General features: G+C 36.5%; 1 protein-coding gene across 1 annotated transcript; it reads right to left on the bottom strand.

The window, feature by feature from the left end:
- Positions 1 to 1,425: 1,425 nt before the first annotated feature.
- On the bottom strand, positions 1,426 to 10,513 carry LOC139686074 (uncharacterized). The gene is made up of 3 exons (XM_071583196.1): positions 10,236 to 10,513; positions 10,030 to 10,152; positions 1,426 to 5,376 (listed from the first exon to the last, which is right to left on the bottom strand). The coding sequence occupies exons 1-3, from the start codon at positions 10,362 to 10,364 to the stop codon at positions 2,242 to 2,244; spliced, it is 3,387 nt and encodes a 1,128-aa protein (XP_071439297.1). The 5' UTR covers positions 10,365 to 10,513; the 3' UTR covers positions 1,426 to 2,241.
- Between the last annotated feature and the right edge of the window lie 6,088 nt (positions 10,514 to 16,601).

The raw sequence follows: 16,601 nt of genomic DNA, 5'->3' as shown, positions 1-16,601 counted from the left end.
CATTGGTTTTGCTTTGCAAGGCTTTCATGAGATGACAACCACAGTAGCCTTGCCTTTCCTACAGCTGGGCATGACACATGGCCTATTGGATCGAGTCCCGTAGTTGCTTGGACTCGTATTCTCTATACTGTCCAGCATATAAACCATTGGATTAATAATTGAAGTGGCTTTCCCATTGCCTTCCTACATAGTGTTTTTAACATGACACCATCACTCAATGGCCACTCCACTGGGGTCGGACACCTTACTGAGGAACAAATGCAGTGTGGGTTACCTTTAGTATGGCTCCTATATGCAACAATAATGATTATTATCAAAGGCTGGACATCTATTTAAATAAACTTCAATTGCCAATCACATTGCAAATAATATGACCTGGGAGTTCTAACTAGAAGTTACATCCACCTCTCTTCACAAATTCATCTTAATCAAGGATGACAACTTTTTATCACAAATTAATTTACTTGACAACTTTCCTACATCTGCATCTCCCTATAAGAAGTAGCTATGAGTGCTTTGCAGCATTTTTTTATTGACTTGTAACATGAAACTTTGCGAAGTGACAGTTGCAATCTTTGCAACATGCCTTAACCCACCAATTAACAACACTTGATATTTGAGGATCTTTTGTTATACTCCATGCGCAGTGAAATATGACCATGACTATTTAACATACAAAAAATGGAAAAGAAGATCTCTCCTATCATGCCTACTTATTCTATGTTTGCTTTCCTTTTAATCTATTTTACTTTTTCCATTCTTATTCACTCCTACATCTCAAAGGTCTCTTGCCCGAATAACCAAGTTTCCTCTACATAAAAACTAGATACCACATCAAAGCTTTCATTCACCTTATCTTAACATCCCAACACAAGCTCCTTGTAGTAAACTCCCTCCTCCTTGAGAATTCTACTGTATCAAACATTTCTACTTATGCCCAACCTACTTTGATCATTATTTATTTACTACACCTACCATATAGACGAACTAATCGATTTGTCCTCTAAATACTCAATTTAATGCCCTTCAATTGTAACATTTAAATGAGCCTTCCCATTTCTTGAGAACCTCATTACCCTTATTCACACCGATTCTCATCCCATACTCACCACACTTATTTAATGAGGAGCTCACTGATCAAAAGCAGAATATCTGATCTTTTTTAAATAGAATTTTCTAAATAAAAAAATGTTAACAATGTATTACTTTACACAAAAATAGAAAAATTGTCATAAATAGAATGATTCCATTGAGGTATCTTATGTGTACTTATCTCTGGTTTTCTTTTGAGGACTCCTGCTACTTTTCTGATAATTATCAGAAACTAAATAAATAGCATCAGATTAAATTTATTTAATTTACAACAAATTGACAAATTGCAGACAATTATATATGTATATACATTTCAAAAATTATTTGTGGGTATTCATTTTTACTTATGAAATCTCACAAAAATGAGAATTCATGGCAATTCCATTTTTTGCAATACACTCGAACACGGAAAAGTTGAGCTAGTAATTTGTAGAAAATTGTGGGACCATGGGGTGAGCTGGATGGGTTACAACAGGTTTGTAATTACTTTCGACCATGAAGGTTTTATAACTATCACTTAAGAAGTAAAACATTGCACAGAATAAAAATTAGCATTTATGAGATGCTTAATAAAAGGAAGTTCTTATATTCAACACAATGAAATTAAGAACACAATAAAAGAACATAATAAAAGAAATAAAAACTTCAAATACATTGTTTATCATGCATGACATTTTAACCCTGTCATGATAAGATTCAATTTTTTCAAACAACAAAATTCATAATCTGACCCAAATGTGCATTGAAATCAATAAAATCCCTAGACCAAAAGCCCAAAGTGTACATCCCTAAGTTAATTTTGCATTTGTATAATTATGAATGATATAAACACAAATGTTTCTCACATAAGGTATCCAATGAAACTAAAATAAACAATCTAAAGTGAAAAAATATTTAAAACACACATTGCTTGAATCATGGTGTTATCCAAAAAATAATTTTGCAGACGTTGATGAGAAATTCAATACATTTGCGGAGGCACTAAAATAATATTACTCTTACACTAACATATGAATCACGCAAAATTGAGGCATTCCACAAAAGTAATCCAAATGATAACCTATAGTTATTTATCATGAAATTCTCAAGTGGATAAATAAACTGTCTGAATGGCATTTTAACCATACTCAACTGTGAACACCATTGTAACTATTCATTAAGGCCGATCAATGATTTGTCATGGGCCCATATCAAGTGTTTTAACAGAGCAGATTTTGAATAAAATTGTTGACAGCAGTGCTTGCATACATTCAATGGTTGAAGAGTGGTGATTCCTGGTTGCAGCACTGGCATAGTGCTACCTTCAAAATTTGACTCATTGCCAACGAGTTTACGAAATATCTCAGGGGAAAATAGAAAACTCATGGGCCACTCACTTGAAAGATTATCATGGTCAAGTATAATATGCATGGTCACCTCATACCAATCAGGAATAATTTTAAAACAAGCAGGACATCTAAAAGATTTACCACCACCATTTAACGAACCACCATTCACTGTGAGATGCTGCTGAATAATACCCCTTATTTCATCAATTTTCTCATCCCTCACAGGACCAACAGCATTATACGTCTTTAGTTTGGATACTTGCTGCTGACTTATGGGAGATTTATTCACCTCAGACAAATTACCCAGAGGCTTTGAAATTCCTATTTTCAATTGTGCAAAATTCACAGATGATTTCACTAGTGTATCATGTTTATTGTGAGTGAACAAGTGTTTCAACACCAATTCATGCTTTGAGAACACTTCAAAGCATACTGGACAGGGAAAGGTGAAAGAAATTCTGTTAAAATTATTCATAGACATTTTAGCTTTTTTGGCCCTTGAGTTTCTCTTTCTTTTTCTTTTCATTTTTTTGCTCAAGCTGTTATTATTTTGTGGGAGTTTTTTATTTTGCAGTGCGGATGTACACTCGGAAGAATTCTTTTTATCTCCCATGCATTCAGCATGTTTCGAAGATAAACTATCATCAGCCATTGCATTTAGTGACTGAACTGCACTCACTGAGGGTATCTGCATAAAAGAATCTAATTGAGTGAGACTCTCATGATATGTTCTGGTTGGTGAGGATGAGTCATGATTGAGTAACTTCTCACCAGTATTCTGAATACTTGTATCCATTGAGTTTTGTTTCCCAAAACTGCTGACATGTTCAGTTGGGCTTTTGAGTTGGATATAGGCTACTTGAGAACTGGAACTAATTTTTGATTTTTCTGTGGATACACCTTCAATGACTGAACTAATACCCATTTTCACTTTCATTGCTTCCTTCGTGGATGCCTTTACATCAGACTTTTCTACGCCACACAGATGTTTAAGATACTGGAGATCATCTGAGGCTTTATGTCCCATAGATACAACATTGTCACCCTTTTTTCCATGAATTTCACCCTCCATCAAAGTAGAATGTCCTTCACAAACCCCAGATGCAGGATTAACTGTTATTGGCTTTTCATGCATGCTTGCCCTGCTTGTTGGCTGATCAACATTTTCTCTTATTGTATGTCTCATACCTTGCAACTGAAGACTCGACCCACTGCTGCCGATTATTCTTGAACATTTAGTACTATCATCCATCAAGTAATTATCATTCTTTTCATTTGTGGATTGCTCATTTTCTTGTTCGCGACTTTTAATACTTTGGCTAGCTGTCAAAACACATTGGAGGGTTTGGTCTGAATGAGAAAAAGATCCTCTATGGGGAGAAAATAATTTTCTGTTCAATGGCCTGGAAAATGTGTCAGGTTTGGTAGCTAGTTCTTTGACTACATTGAAACGAAGCCTACAAGGGCTACTTAAAACTGCCTGGGAGCATTCAGGCTCTAGATTATAACATTTTATACTTGACAATGATTGCTTTGTCATATTTTTCTTGCTGTCCTTACCTACCACCGAAGGTAACCCATTGCACAGATCTTGATCAATCATTATTTTAGCTATTTTTGCACAGCTGTGGCCATTTTCATTGTTTTCTTCCCCAATAATGCTTTTATCCCCTGACTCAATGCATGGATTGCCATTTTTTTTAATGGGAGTAAGCAAACTTATTGTGCCTGACATAGTATTTCCCTTAAAGAAAGATATTTTTTCTTCTGAGGTGGCAGGGCATTGTTCGGTATGAGTATTAGCAATGCCATCATTTAAAGTAATAGGAGATTGTTTAAAAGGTACACTATCCATCTGCTTTAGAGAGACATCACACTCATTAAGATTGCCCACTGATTTGGAATAATTTTCCTCCAATATAGATGGATGCTGAGTTTCTTCTAGAGTGGAGCAGGCATGAGCTAAATTCTCAGGTACAGACTTAAAAGCATCTTTGGAACTATGAGCCATGTCCCTACCAGAACCTGGAAACGTAGTTGGCTTCTTACCATCAGAATTTAACTGGATATTTGATTCAACATTTCCTAAGGTCATGGAGGAAGGATTTTTACATTTTTTCAAAAGATGTGACTTAACCTTTACCATAGCTCTCTCTTTTCCCTGGTTTTGTATTGAATTAAACAATTCTTTAGGCTTGATCCCTTGGCTTATAATCCTTTCTCTTTTAAGATTTAATTTTTGTATTTCTTCATTCATGCCAGTAAGAACATTTGATTGGCATACGTTAGTATTTAAAAATTTGACAAATTCCATGTAAAATTCTGACTTTTTGTCTCTTCTTTCCTTGATTGGTTCTTCAACTGACACCGGAGAAGGCTCTCCTTGCTTTTGGTAATCCTTATGAAACCCTAAGTTGCAATTCGATGCACATTCTTCAATTTCACTCGGTAACTGTTCACTGGAACTTGGACTGTTCTGGAAGGACTGAACCAACTTTGGATCCCTAAAATCTTGAAAACTTTTGGCATGCCATGTGCTGCCCTGTGACACACATGTGTGGAATTGTTCGGGTTCTGCACCATAATTTCTCGCGGTGCCACTCTTATTTCTTCCATTATGCAAATTGCTGTCACGAGAAATTTCGGAAATGAACTTTACCTCAAGTTCCTGATGTTTCTGTTGATAACTTTTGAGGCAATTTTCAGGTAAGGCTTTATTATTTGGACTATTTTTTTGTTCTACACCCAATGGGATTAGGAGATCAGATGCAGAGTTTGTAGAAATAGGATCAACAGAATTTTCACATGCCCAAGAGGAAACCTCATTTTGCTTTAAAATATGTGTTGCTGAAGATGATGAACCTTGAACTGTGCTCTCTGAGCTACTACCTCTTGCAAAATTACTTTTCTTGCCATTATTTGTTGATGAGAATAAACATCCTGCATCTTCCTGGACCTGGAGTTAACAAAGAATATTATCAGGTTAAAAACAAAAATATACACAGAAACCTTGATCATAAAACAGACACGAAGGGAAAAGATGGCATCATATCCAAAAGAAAGACTTCAGTATTACATGCTGAAGAAATAATTTTTTTTCTTCTCCTAACTAACATTTCAACTGTACTTAACCAGAATGTTATTTTGATATTATTAGGTTCAAGTACTTTAAATAAATTAATAATTTGTAAACATTGCATAAATAACATTCAGTATGCCCATGGTCAAAATAAAGAATGGATAGCAGCAAATTTCTTTATTATGTTCGAATTCCACCACATCACGCCTGAAACTATTCAATTTTTCCAAGGTCAAATTTTTAAAATTACACTATTCATGCTATATTGCACAAAAATGGACAGAAAAATTATTAGATTTATTTGTGGTGATTGCATCAAAACAACAAATATGAACATTAAATCTTTTCATACTGGAACAATTAGACACACACTGAACATTAATTTCAAGACTCTAAAATTAAGGAAAACCTGATTACTATAAATGCATTGAGAAGAAAATTTCCCAGTGAAGGAATAAATCAGTTATAAAATGCTCCAAAGAAATAATAATAAGACCTTCAGTAAAATATTGAATGAGGTTAATAGGAACCCCAACTTTATGACATACCCTAAAATACCAAGCAGTGAGAGTTGGATATATACATCTTCCAACTAGTAAGCAATGACGCATATGCTGGAGAAACATTTCTCAGTCCCCATTGAAGTATATGCCATTCAATCAAGGACTTAACTACATTCAGCTCAGATGGAGTGGCCGCAGTCCTTCAATATCATTACATATGATGTAACTGCTTAGGTATTATCTAGTTTTACTTAATAAAAATCAGCTATCAGATGGTGTGCCTCCAGCTAAGGACAGCTCAGCTTATAAGGGCCAGGAGTAGTAGCTGTACTGGGTGGAATTTTTGGATATGTATATAATCCAAAAATTTCTAAGATTCAATTTTATTGCATAAAATGATTGTAGTATTGAATCCTGACAATTTGCAGAGTATCTGCCCACTGGATGGGCACAGGAATCAGGTACAAAACCCAGGCGAATCATGAAGGAACTCAAGCAATGTGATGAAGCAACATGTTTGAATTGAATTTTGCATCACAACGTGCAAGAAAGCAGTGAAAAGCTATAGATATTACAAACAGCATTTGGGGAAGAGGCTAGTGGTCATTCACAGTTTCATGTGTATCATAAATATTTCAGAGCAAGCAAGACTACGGTTTTTTTGGCAAATTTATGAGTTTTCGAGATATTGGAGAGACTGAAGGACAACTTGCAACAGAAATGACCACAGAAAAAAGCAAAATGGCAGGCATGAGGTGCATGCCTGTTGGTAGGGCACAATGACATTGCCCCAAACCGCACAGCTAGGAATTTATGATGAGAAACCACATGGAAGTACTTCATAACTCCCCTACACACCAAACTCCTTGCAACTTTTTCTTTTCTCAAAACTTCAAGCTGGAAGTGAAAGGGAGGAGGTTTGCATTGCTGGTGGTGATCAAGAGTGAATCTGAAAGATACTGGACACGTTGACAGAGGCAGATTTCTAGAAGGGATTTCAGAAATTGAATGAGAGTTGGGATAAGAGTATATAATGCCATGGGAAGTATTTTGAAGGCAAGATCAATTCATAATGAAGGAGCTCTCTTGGGTTTTCCTCTGCACTGGTCCACCAGCACACAAAAAAACTTCTGGCCCAAAAGAAACTCCACTGATCCCACTGAGAAAAGACGGAATCCATCAGACCAAGGTGCATTGCCATATTTGGATGGAAAGAGCATCAGGGCATTCAGAAAACATGGTATTGTGAAAAGCTACTCCCACATGAACAAAACATCTGTAATTTGCAAAATGAAAGATTGCTAGCCTGAGAGCATTCAAGAAGATATTTACAGTATAAAATGTGACTCTAGAAAGCCTTACATTGGACAAACATCTAGGGCTCTGATATGTAGCCTACATGACCAAAGAGCTGTCAAAAATAAACAATTCCATCTGTTACCGATTTCATAACACATGTAAAGACCTTTATGCATTATGGAGATAGAGAGACTTCAGAGAGAAAAACTAATTTCCAAAGAGAGAGGATACTACCCTACCTCCTGCCAATCAGAGAAACCATATAAATCACTAATACACTGAATGACTTCTCAGAGAGAATAAATGGATCTCCCCAACTAATGATGGGAGTATTCAAAGGAGATAGGAAACTGACCAATCGGAAAGCACTAGACTAAAAAGGAGGCCAATAGAAACTGGACGAATATGCATGAAGATCACTGTGAACAGAATAAGCTTTATGCTGCAATACTTGTTGCAATAGATTATCCAACAAGGAGGAAAACTGGACAGAACTTTGTCACCATTACCATGACATCACAGAAGCCTCCACTCAAAAGTCAATTAATAGTTAATTGTTTTGATATAATTTTTTTATTAAAAATACATTGTATTCCAGGAATTCCTAGCTTTTGCCAAAGCTGTGGAATAGGGTTGTCCTTAAGCAGGGCTTTTGGTATTATTCCTTAAGGATCAAGTTGTTGGCCACCTAAATGCAGGAATGCAATATGTGGACATATCAACTCAATGATAAGCTGATGATTGTCATCACTATAGCATATCTGGCTGTAAGTGAATGTACTTTATTTTATTGCAGATACTATTTTTCCTCAGTAAAATAGCTGTGACATTGGCCTGAAATTATATTCGATCATTTAATGGGAAATACATCTCTACTTCACCCCATTTTTCAATTATTCAACAATGTTTTTCAATTTCTTGAATGCTTTCAATTGTGTTGACCACCAATTACTTAATAAATGAACTTCCACAAAGTTGAGGCTGAAACTATTGCACCAATTACTTCTCAAGAAACTCCAAAGGATGGATATTCGTGGCATACTTAATGCTTGGATTAAATCCTACCTATTTGATAGAGTACAACACGTGATTGTTTATAAAATTGGTGCATCTTTTGTTTCCCCAAGTAAGGTCCTTAATTGAGGTATTCCTCAAGGCTCTGTTCTTGGGCCTGTCTTGTTTCTTTCTTATATAAATGACCTTGTTGATAGATTCCAATATATAAATGGTGCTACCCCCTTGTTATATGCTGATGACACCCACATTATTCTTGTATTACCTACTTTTGCTGAATTGATAGTTAAGTGTAAACAGGTTAATCACACCTAACTCTCATGGTGTCATAATAATTTCCTAGATTTGAATATAGAAAAGTCTCACCTAATATATTTTGCAAATAAAAATAAAGCAAGCAAAGTACTTTCTATTGAAGTTTATGGGAAGGTGATCCCATAGATACGAAATACCAAATTTTTGGGTTTCCACATCAATTCTCAAATCTCTTGGGATGAACACATAAGTACTTTAACTAGTAATTTAAGCTTGGCCTACTTTTTAATGAGGTCCATTAGATCCACTATTTCAGTAGCTATTCTCTGTGCACTATACTATGGAGAATTTTATCCTCACGTAACCTATAATATCCTTTACTGGGTTTCATCATCTAAGGCCTTGGCTATTTTCAGGGTCCAAAAAAGAGCCATTCAGCTCACGAGTTTTGCAAAACACAATGCCCCTTGCTGCCCCCTGTTTAAAAAATTGGTTGTATTACCAGTGTCATATATTTATTTTTTTCATGTAGTAGTACATACGAAAAGAAATCTGAGTATGTGAAAAATTGTGATATCCATAAATATTCTGCTAGGCAGAATGAGCAGCTGCACGTTTTATATGTATGTACAAAAAATGCAGGCGCTGGCCCAAATTTTATGGGCCTTCAACTTTATAGTGAACTCCCAGCTGAGATTAAGGCCCATAAAAGTGTGGCTGCATTTAAAGTCAATCTACTTAGGTTTTAAAAATTAAAAATCTTTTATTCAATTGCTGAATTTCTTGATTATACCTGATATGTCCTGTATCCACGAATGCATTCTGTCACTTTCCCCTGACGTGTCTTATATCAAGTGTAACAGTTGTAACTACTAGATCGCTGGACAAATAAAATGTATTATTATTATTGTTAATCCCAGACTTGCAAAATTTATTTTATCATATTTGTGGGGGAATGGGGGGGGGGGGGGTGACGGCCACCCTCCAGTCTGCTCCTGGTTACCCCTATGAAATTTACCATGCAAAACGTTACATTCTATAAAACCATGAGCAAAAAGTCAGAATTTAATGCATGGAAACATGGTCAATTTTGAACGGTATGCTCTTAAAAGTGTAATGTCTACTACATAAATATTGTCATTTTCTAACAAAATACAACCTCAAGCAAAAGGATATACAAACAGCTTGCATTATTACTTTATCAATCCTTGCAACATTAGGTAAGGTCACCTGGTTTCTAAAAAATTTACCCGATGTCTTTTTAATCAGTTGGTGTAGGCCACCAAATGTCTTAATACTAATGTAATTTATCAGACTTGACAACACAAGTCTATTTCTTTTTTGTGAATAATTACGAAGACTCAATAAACACAAGGTCTGAAATAAATGCTACTATTTTGTCGTTCTACCTGGCAATTTACGTAAAATAGAATTATCTAAACAGATCAAATAACTTTACCTCAACGTGTTGGGTCAATATATTCTCACTTTCTTGGCATATTTTTTGGAAAAAATATGTTTGAAAGACAACCAAAATACAAGAGATGCACGCGTTTTCCGGCAAACCATCATCCTTATCGATCTGAAAAATAAAGCAATTCTCAACGTTATAAAACAAAAATATTCACATATCTGGCTTCCCAAAATTACTGGTCGTGTTCTAACCTTCAATCCAAATGTCCTGTTTATCCAAGATTGTAAATTGATATTTAATAGAATATTATTATCGAACAAGTTTACACTCATGCCTTCATCTTTCAGACAAAATCTACAAATGAATGGTTCATGATTCATTCTGAATCCACAATGAAACGTTTATAATTCACCACAACCATCAGAGCACATGACAACTTAATGCTCAATTAATGCCGCTACAGTCAACTCAATACACTTCACCGTTACCGCCACAGCTGTAAATATAGATTTAAAAAACCCTCTAGCATTTAAATACAAGGTGATAAGTGATAATTCGGTGAATTAACAATGCTGAGTTCGTCCCGCGTTTGCGCTTCCCGCACGGTCATTTGAAAAATTGAATGACAAAAACGGAACCAAACAATCCAGGCGAGGACCCCAGTGAAAGGATTAATGGAGACTAGGAATGTCAATGTGTCGATGCCTGTTGTCTGACTTGAGTTCACAGAAGAGGGTGTGATGTAGGTGGGCCTTTTCTTTCAAAAATCTTGCACGAAAAAGATGTCAATTAATTAGTTCCATACGTAGATGTTAAGCTACTGGAATAGTGCGAAGGTTTCAAAGTTTTGGTTCGGGAGGTCAGGCGAAATCGCGATTATCAACTGGAGGAAACAGGTTAAATAGATGCATAACTAACTCCAGGTGATATAAGTAGTAGCAGTGGTCATTTTGGTTTGCATCCGGCAGCTGAGGTCATTTGCGCGAACAGAAATACGTAGGTAGAGAATTTGGTTGAGGTAGGAATTTCAGGGAATGGAATGGTGGGGAGAAACCTTTCGTAATTCATCCTCATTGGAAATTGTTTTCTGTCATGTGTACCAAAATATATTTTTTCTAGGGCACTCCATATCCTTGTTCACCTCTTTCGTTTCATACAGCTCAACAATTTAGAAGCTGATCAACTTCAATTAAGTTTGAATCGCAATTTAAATCCATAACGTGCTTCACAGCTTGAACCATTAATTATTCCTCGATCTTAATGCTTTAACTTTTTGAGAGTCCTAGCAACCAATCTCTCAAGTTTCGATTCCCATCAATTTCCCTTCCTTACATCAAAGTAAGAGCTAACGTATGTTACTAATAAAGTAGCCTCTTAATTTTCATTGTTCCTTTTTCACGAGTTCATATTTGGGTTGAATATGTTTATCTCCTTTTCTGTTTTCTCCTCAAGCTTGGGGAAATGTAGATTGCTTTTATACTGATGGATTATGGATTCTTATAAGCAGTAATGGCAAATGGGTGACACTCGAGAAAGAGATGAGTCAATTATTATTCTAATTTAATTATATATGTGTATATATATTTATATATACTACAACCTTGATGTGGTGGAAGGGTTTATGCATTACGATGACCCCTAGAACTGTGCTGGCGGGAGTAATGATAATTGCTCCTGGTAGGGCCACCCCTACCAGGTAGGTTGAAGGTTAGGAGCCAGACAAAAGGTAGTCCACGCAGTATCTATTCCTCAGTGAGGTGGCCATTGAGTGATGGTGTCACGTTAAAAACAACATCGAGGAAGGCAACGGGAGACCACCTCAATTATCATTCCCAAGAATATAATGATGGACAGTATAGAGAATATGAGTCCTGGCATCTATGGGACTCAGCCCAATCAGCCATGTGATGTGCCCGGCAGCGGGATAGGCAAGGCTTCCGCAGTCGTCATCCCATGAAACCCTTTGTAAGGAAAACCGACAACAGCAGGACAGAACACGCAGGAGAAGAAGACCAAATTAGTTAGAGTAGGAACTTGGAATGTTAGGACAATGCTGATGGCAGAAATTTTGGAGAATATTAAGCAAGATATGGGAAGAGGAAATATAGATATTTTAGGTTTATGCGAGGTGAGATGGAAGGAAAGCAGGGATTACTGGAGTGATAGTTATAGAATAATATACAGCGGCAGAGACGAGAGCCAACAAGGAGTTGCCATAATATTAAATAAAGAGGTAGGAAGATGCAGAGTCAACTTAGTACAGGCAATGGATAGAATATTACTTGTAGAAATAAAAGCAGAACTGGTGAACTTGGTCATTGTTCAGGTATACATGGCACTGAGCAATCATAAGGAGGAAGAAGTCAATAGGGTATGCGATCAGGTGGAGGACATAATTATGTGTGTTCCTGCAGGGAAACATTTGATAGTGATGGGGGATTGGAATGCGACAGTAGGCAAAATAAGAGATGGTGATGAGGTGTGGAACTATGGTTTAGGTACGAGGAATGACCGTGGGGAGAAAGCAATTGAGTTCTACAGTAGACGGGGCTTATTCATCACCAACCCTTGGTTTAGACATCACAAAAGGCATAGATATTCATGAAAAATGCCAGGTGACTCAGAAAGGTATCAGATTATATTCAGGTTAGGCACTGGTTTAGGAACAGTGTGATCAATTGGCACAGCTTCCCGGGAGCGGATGCAGACTCAGACCACAATTTGGTTGTTATAAAGTGTAGCGTTCATTTCTAAAGGATAAGGCAGGGGCTGTGGGTTAGGAAATGGAATGTAGAAGCATGAAATGGATTTGCAAGGAAGTAGTATAAGCAGGCTGTAGAGAAAATCATGGGTGAGGGTAAAGAGCTCTCACCAAACCAACCTTCAGGTTGATAACTGAATCATACAAGGAGCAAATGATACTTTAAGAGGTATGGGGGGCTTAAAATATGAATTTAGTTCACTAAAATAATGCTCTAGAGGTTAAAAGTTCCCCATCCCATTTCTGTAAAGTAAGGGCCTACTACCAAAATAGTGCCAGGAAAATTTAGAGAATGACCCATATCTCAATTCATTTATACGATGGTTTGTCAGGTATTTTGGCCCTTAATACATGAGCTCCCAAGGAAATTCCCAGGATCCTGTCAGGCTAGTTCTTTCCTCTCACCAAATAAGCCAGAATGTATGAACAAATCTTATTTTCATGGAGAAAATATGAAGGCTATGAGAATTACAAATCTTGCTGTCAAGATTGAAGAAAAACCATATTCTAAAAGGTGTCTGATGAGGTTATCACTTCTTCTCTTAAAGTTTAAAGTGTCTTCTTTCATCTTAAAGTTTTCATTAGATTTCTTGTTTCCCACAATGCACAATCTCTGTATCTTATTCATCTGTCCACATGCTCTCATCAGTTCCCTAAACTATCACATTTTCATTGCCTCTCGGCTTTTCCTTTCATTTACTGTTGTCCTTATCCTTTACTGTCACCAAAAATCATTTTTCATACATGTTTTAATGAAGTACTTCATTAATTTCAGACTCCTATTGCTGCACTTTAGTAGGCTTTCTTTGGAAGAAGGCCTTTTTTTACGAATACCTTCTGGTTTCTTCCATTGTTTTTTATTTTGCTTCCCAAAAAACATAACTTCCATATTCAAAGAACTGCAGGAGATACTACTGCAACAGTTGCTTTAACAGTCACCCACTGATGTGCCAAAATGCAAGAATCCGAGGCATGGCAAATGATTTTAACACTTTGAAACCCTCCTATTTAACAAAATGTCCACTTTACCTCAAATTTTATTATATAATTTTACGCTTATGTTGGGGATGTGTTAGTCTAGAGGGTAGAGCATTGGACTACTAAACTAAGGGCCCAGATTCAATTCCTGGGCATATCTCTGGGCACCCTTAGCTTCACCCATGGTGTGATTTTTCAGGTACCTAACCTTCATTAGAAACTGTAGGTGGGAAAGAAACAGGTCCTAGGGTGGACACATCTTCCTGATAAATCATTGGTAGAAGAGAAAAAGGAACCGGTTTCTTTACCCTGATGCATGACTTTCCCCACACCAAAATACTTAGTATGAGGTGAGCTTTACCCTCACCAAACCAACCTTCAGGTTGATAACTGAATTATACAAGGAGCAAATGATACTTTAAGAGGTATGGGGGGCTTAAAATGTGAATTTAGTTCACTAAAATAATGCTCTAGAGGTTAAAAGTTCCCCATCCCATTTCTGTAAAGTAAGGGCCTACTGAAGAATGATCTGGTACTTTCCCGGCGAATAATGTTTTCCAAGATTATTCGGGTCTCCCACCGGGTCCACGTTCGTAGGGTTGCCGACGTTTCGATGGCCAAGTCGTCCATCGTCTTCAGGGCCCTGAAGACGATGGACGACTCGGCCATCGAAACGTCGGCAACCCTACGAACGTGGACCCGGTGGGAGACCCGAATAATCTTGGAAAATAAGGGCCTACTGGCTACCAAAATAGTGCCAGGAAAATTTAGAGAATGACCCATATCTCAATTCATTTATACGACGGTTTGTCAGGTATTTTGGTCCTTAATACATGAGCTCCCAAGGAAATTCCCAGGATCCTGTCAGGCTAGTTCTTTCCTCTCACCAAATAAGCCAGAATGTATGGACAAATCTTATTTTCATGGAGAAAATATGAAGGCTATGAGAATTACAAATCTTGCTGTCAAGATTGAATGGCTGTCAGAAGACATGAAAGTCATCCGGTTCATTAGTATGCTTCTTCCAGCTCTGCTGAATCATAAAATGTATTGGTTTATAAGGGTGAAAAAAACAGATGTAAATCTATGACTGAATCAGTTACTATGAGGTGTACAATGAGAAATGTCATAGGTAAAATGGATAAGGGTAGTAAAAAGCAATGCATAGGTTGAAAGCCGAGGTGTCATAATCCTTAAAGTTGTGGATCTGTAGAACTCACTAGTTTTTCAGTCAAAAACACCTTTCATTCAGCAAAGTGAAATTTCTAGTTTTATGGTGATATCAGAACACATAAACAAATTTTAAGTGACAGTTTTACCATCACTGCAATATAAAAATTCACACAAAATATGAATACCATTAACTAATATTTTGGTTAAGGCAGGTTTTGGGTAGACACAACTACCAAATAAATACTAAGTGTGCTTAATACAATGAAGGAATTTCTAGAGCTCATCAGTTCTGGAGCATACATAGTTTTTTATATTGAAAATGTATCCTGAATTCCTTACATCACCTCTAGCAATACATAAAACATTTTAGCCAATGAAATTGCCCTAAGCCCTTATGTTTGCGATTATACCAACCAGGTACCATAATTGCTGCTGATTTTTATAATTTTGATAACCTCAATGCATCTCAAAAGGATATCCTTCCTGATTCATTCTTTGAAAAAGAAGAAATTGAATTTACAATATTGAACCCAACTGAGCTTAGATCAGCCATCTCAAATCAAGTCGGGTAGGCCAAAAAGAGAAAAATTCACAGGGATGGCAGTAAATATTACAATGGCCAGTGCTACTTTCCCTTGATTTCAATGAGGGCAATTATTAAATACTCCCCCTGATTTCAGTCCCCTCTCCTCAGTCACTTACCCTCAACTTTTCAAATGCAGGCTCCTTCAGTTATGTGACTGTCTCTGAAAGGAGCCCTTCTTTGAAATAAATGTACTGCTTTTATGGTGAATTGAATAAATAATTTGGAGCATCATCACAATCAGGTCTCATTATCTCAAAAGGAAATAATATTTATCAAATCTATCTCTTTAGCCAGAATCAAAAGTTTTTGCCGTGAAAAGCATTTTGCCGTAAACATTACAACAAAAAAGTTCTTCTGGCACAAAAATTAGTAAGATGCTAAAAGCCTATTCAAAACTTTATTCATTAACTAATCATTGAAGGGTATTTTTATGTATGGCACCAATATGACAACATCCTGCCCTTAATTTTCACCTTCTAATGCTACTTTACTATTCTCCCTCAAAATAGGGTGTAATCTGTAAATATGGATGAACCTTAATGATATGCCGCAGAGAAATGAGACCTTTTTGTGCATGGAACAGCCACCTCTAAAAGTCATAGTGGTTGTATTTCAATACAGCTATTACTATACATCAGTGAGGATTAAATTATATACCTACCTAAGCAAAACTGCTTGCAGAATGAACTTTAAATTAGCCTTCTAAAAACTGCTGGGTTTCCAAAATTTCCTAACTCCGCGTACCATATGTTTGAGATGCAATTCACCATAAAATTGAGCAAATTGAATTAATTTTCCATGGGTTAGACAGGCATTCACAGTTGCAACAGTCTTTATTTTGTGATCAAACTTAAGATATATTAAGTCACAGCACAAATAAATGTGGAGATAACAACACAACTCACATAAACAGAAAATGGGAAACTATACAGTAAGACTATTAAAAATGAAGGAACATGATAACAAAACATCTTACAACAATGATGACAAATTCTGACAAATGAAACATTTTAATCAATCAACACTTGCCCTACGGGATCTCATCCCTATATGAATATAAGAATGGAGCTCAAATTCCATTATGAGTCTTATAAAGCTGACATCTTGCAAAGAATAAAC

Source organism: Hetaerina americana, unplaced genomic scaffold (assembly GCF_022747635.1).
Source record: "Hetaerina americana unplaced genomic scaffold, ioHetAmer1.1.p SCAF_1, whole genome shotgun sequence".
NCBI classification, from domain to species: domain Eukaryota; kingdom Metazoa; phylum Arthropoda; class Insecta; order Odonata; family Calopterygidae; genus Hetaerina; species Hetaerina americana.
Note: the sequence above shows the minus strand (reverse complement) of the source record. Positions and strands in the feature narration are given on the sequence as shown.

What these genes read in the sequence shown, in the direction of transcription:
- LOC139686074 (XM_071583196.1), bottom strand. Translation starts at nt 10,364, where the DNA reads ATGAATCATGAACCATTCATTTGTAGATTTTGTCTGAAAGATGAAGGC. An exon ending in ACAGGACATTTGGATTGAAG is followed by an intron (nt 10,153 to 10,235) that starts GTTAGAACACGA and finishes TTTATTTTTCAG; the next exon opens with ATCGATAAGGATGATGGTTT. An exon ending in TATTGACCCAACACGTTGAG is followed by an intron (nt 5,377 to 10,029) that starts GTAAAGTTATTT and finishes TGTTAACTCCAG; the next exon opens with GTCCAGGAAGATGCAGGATG.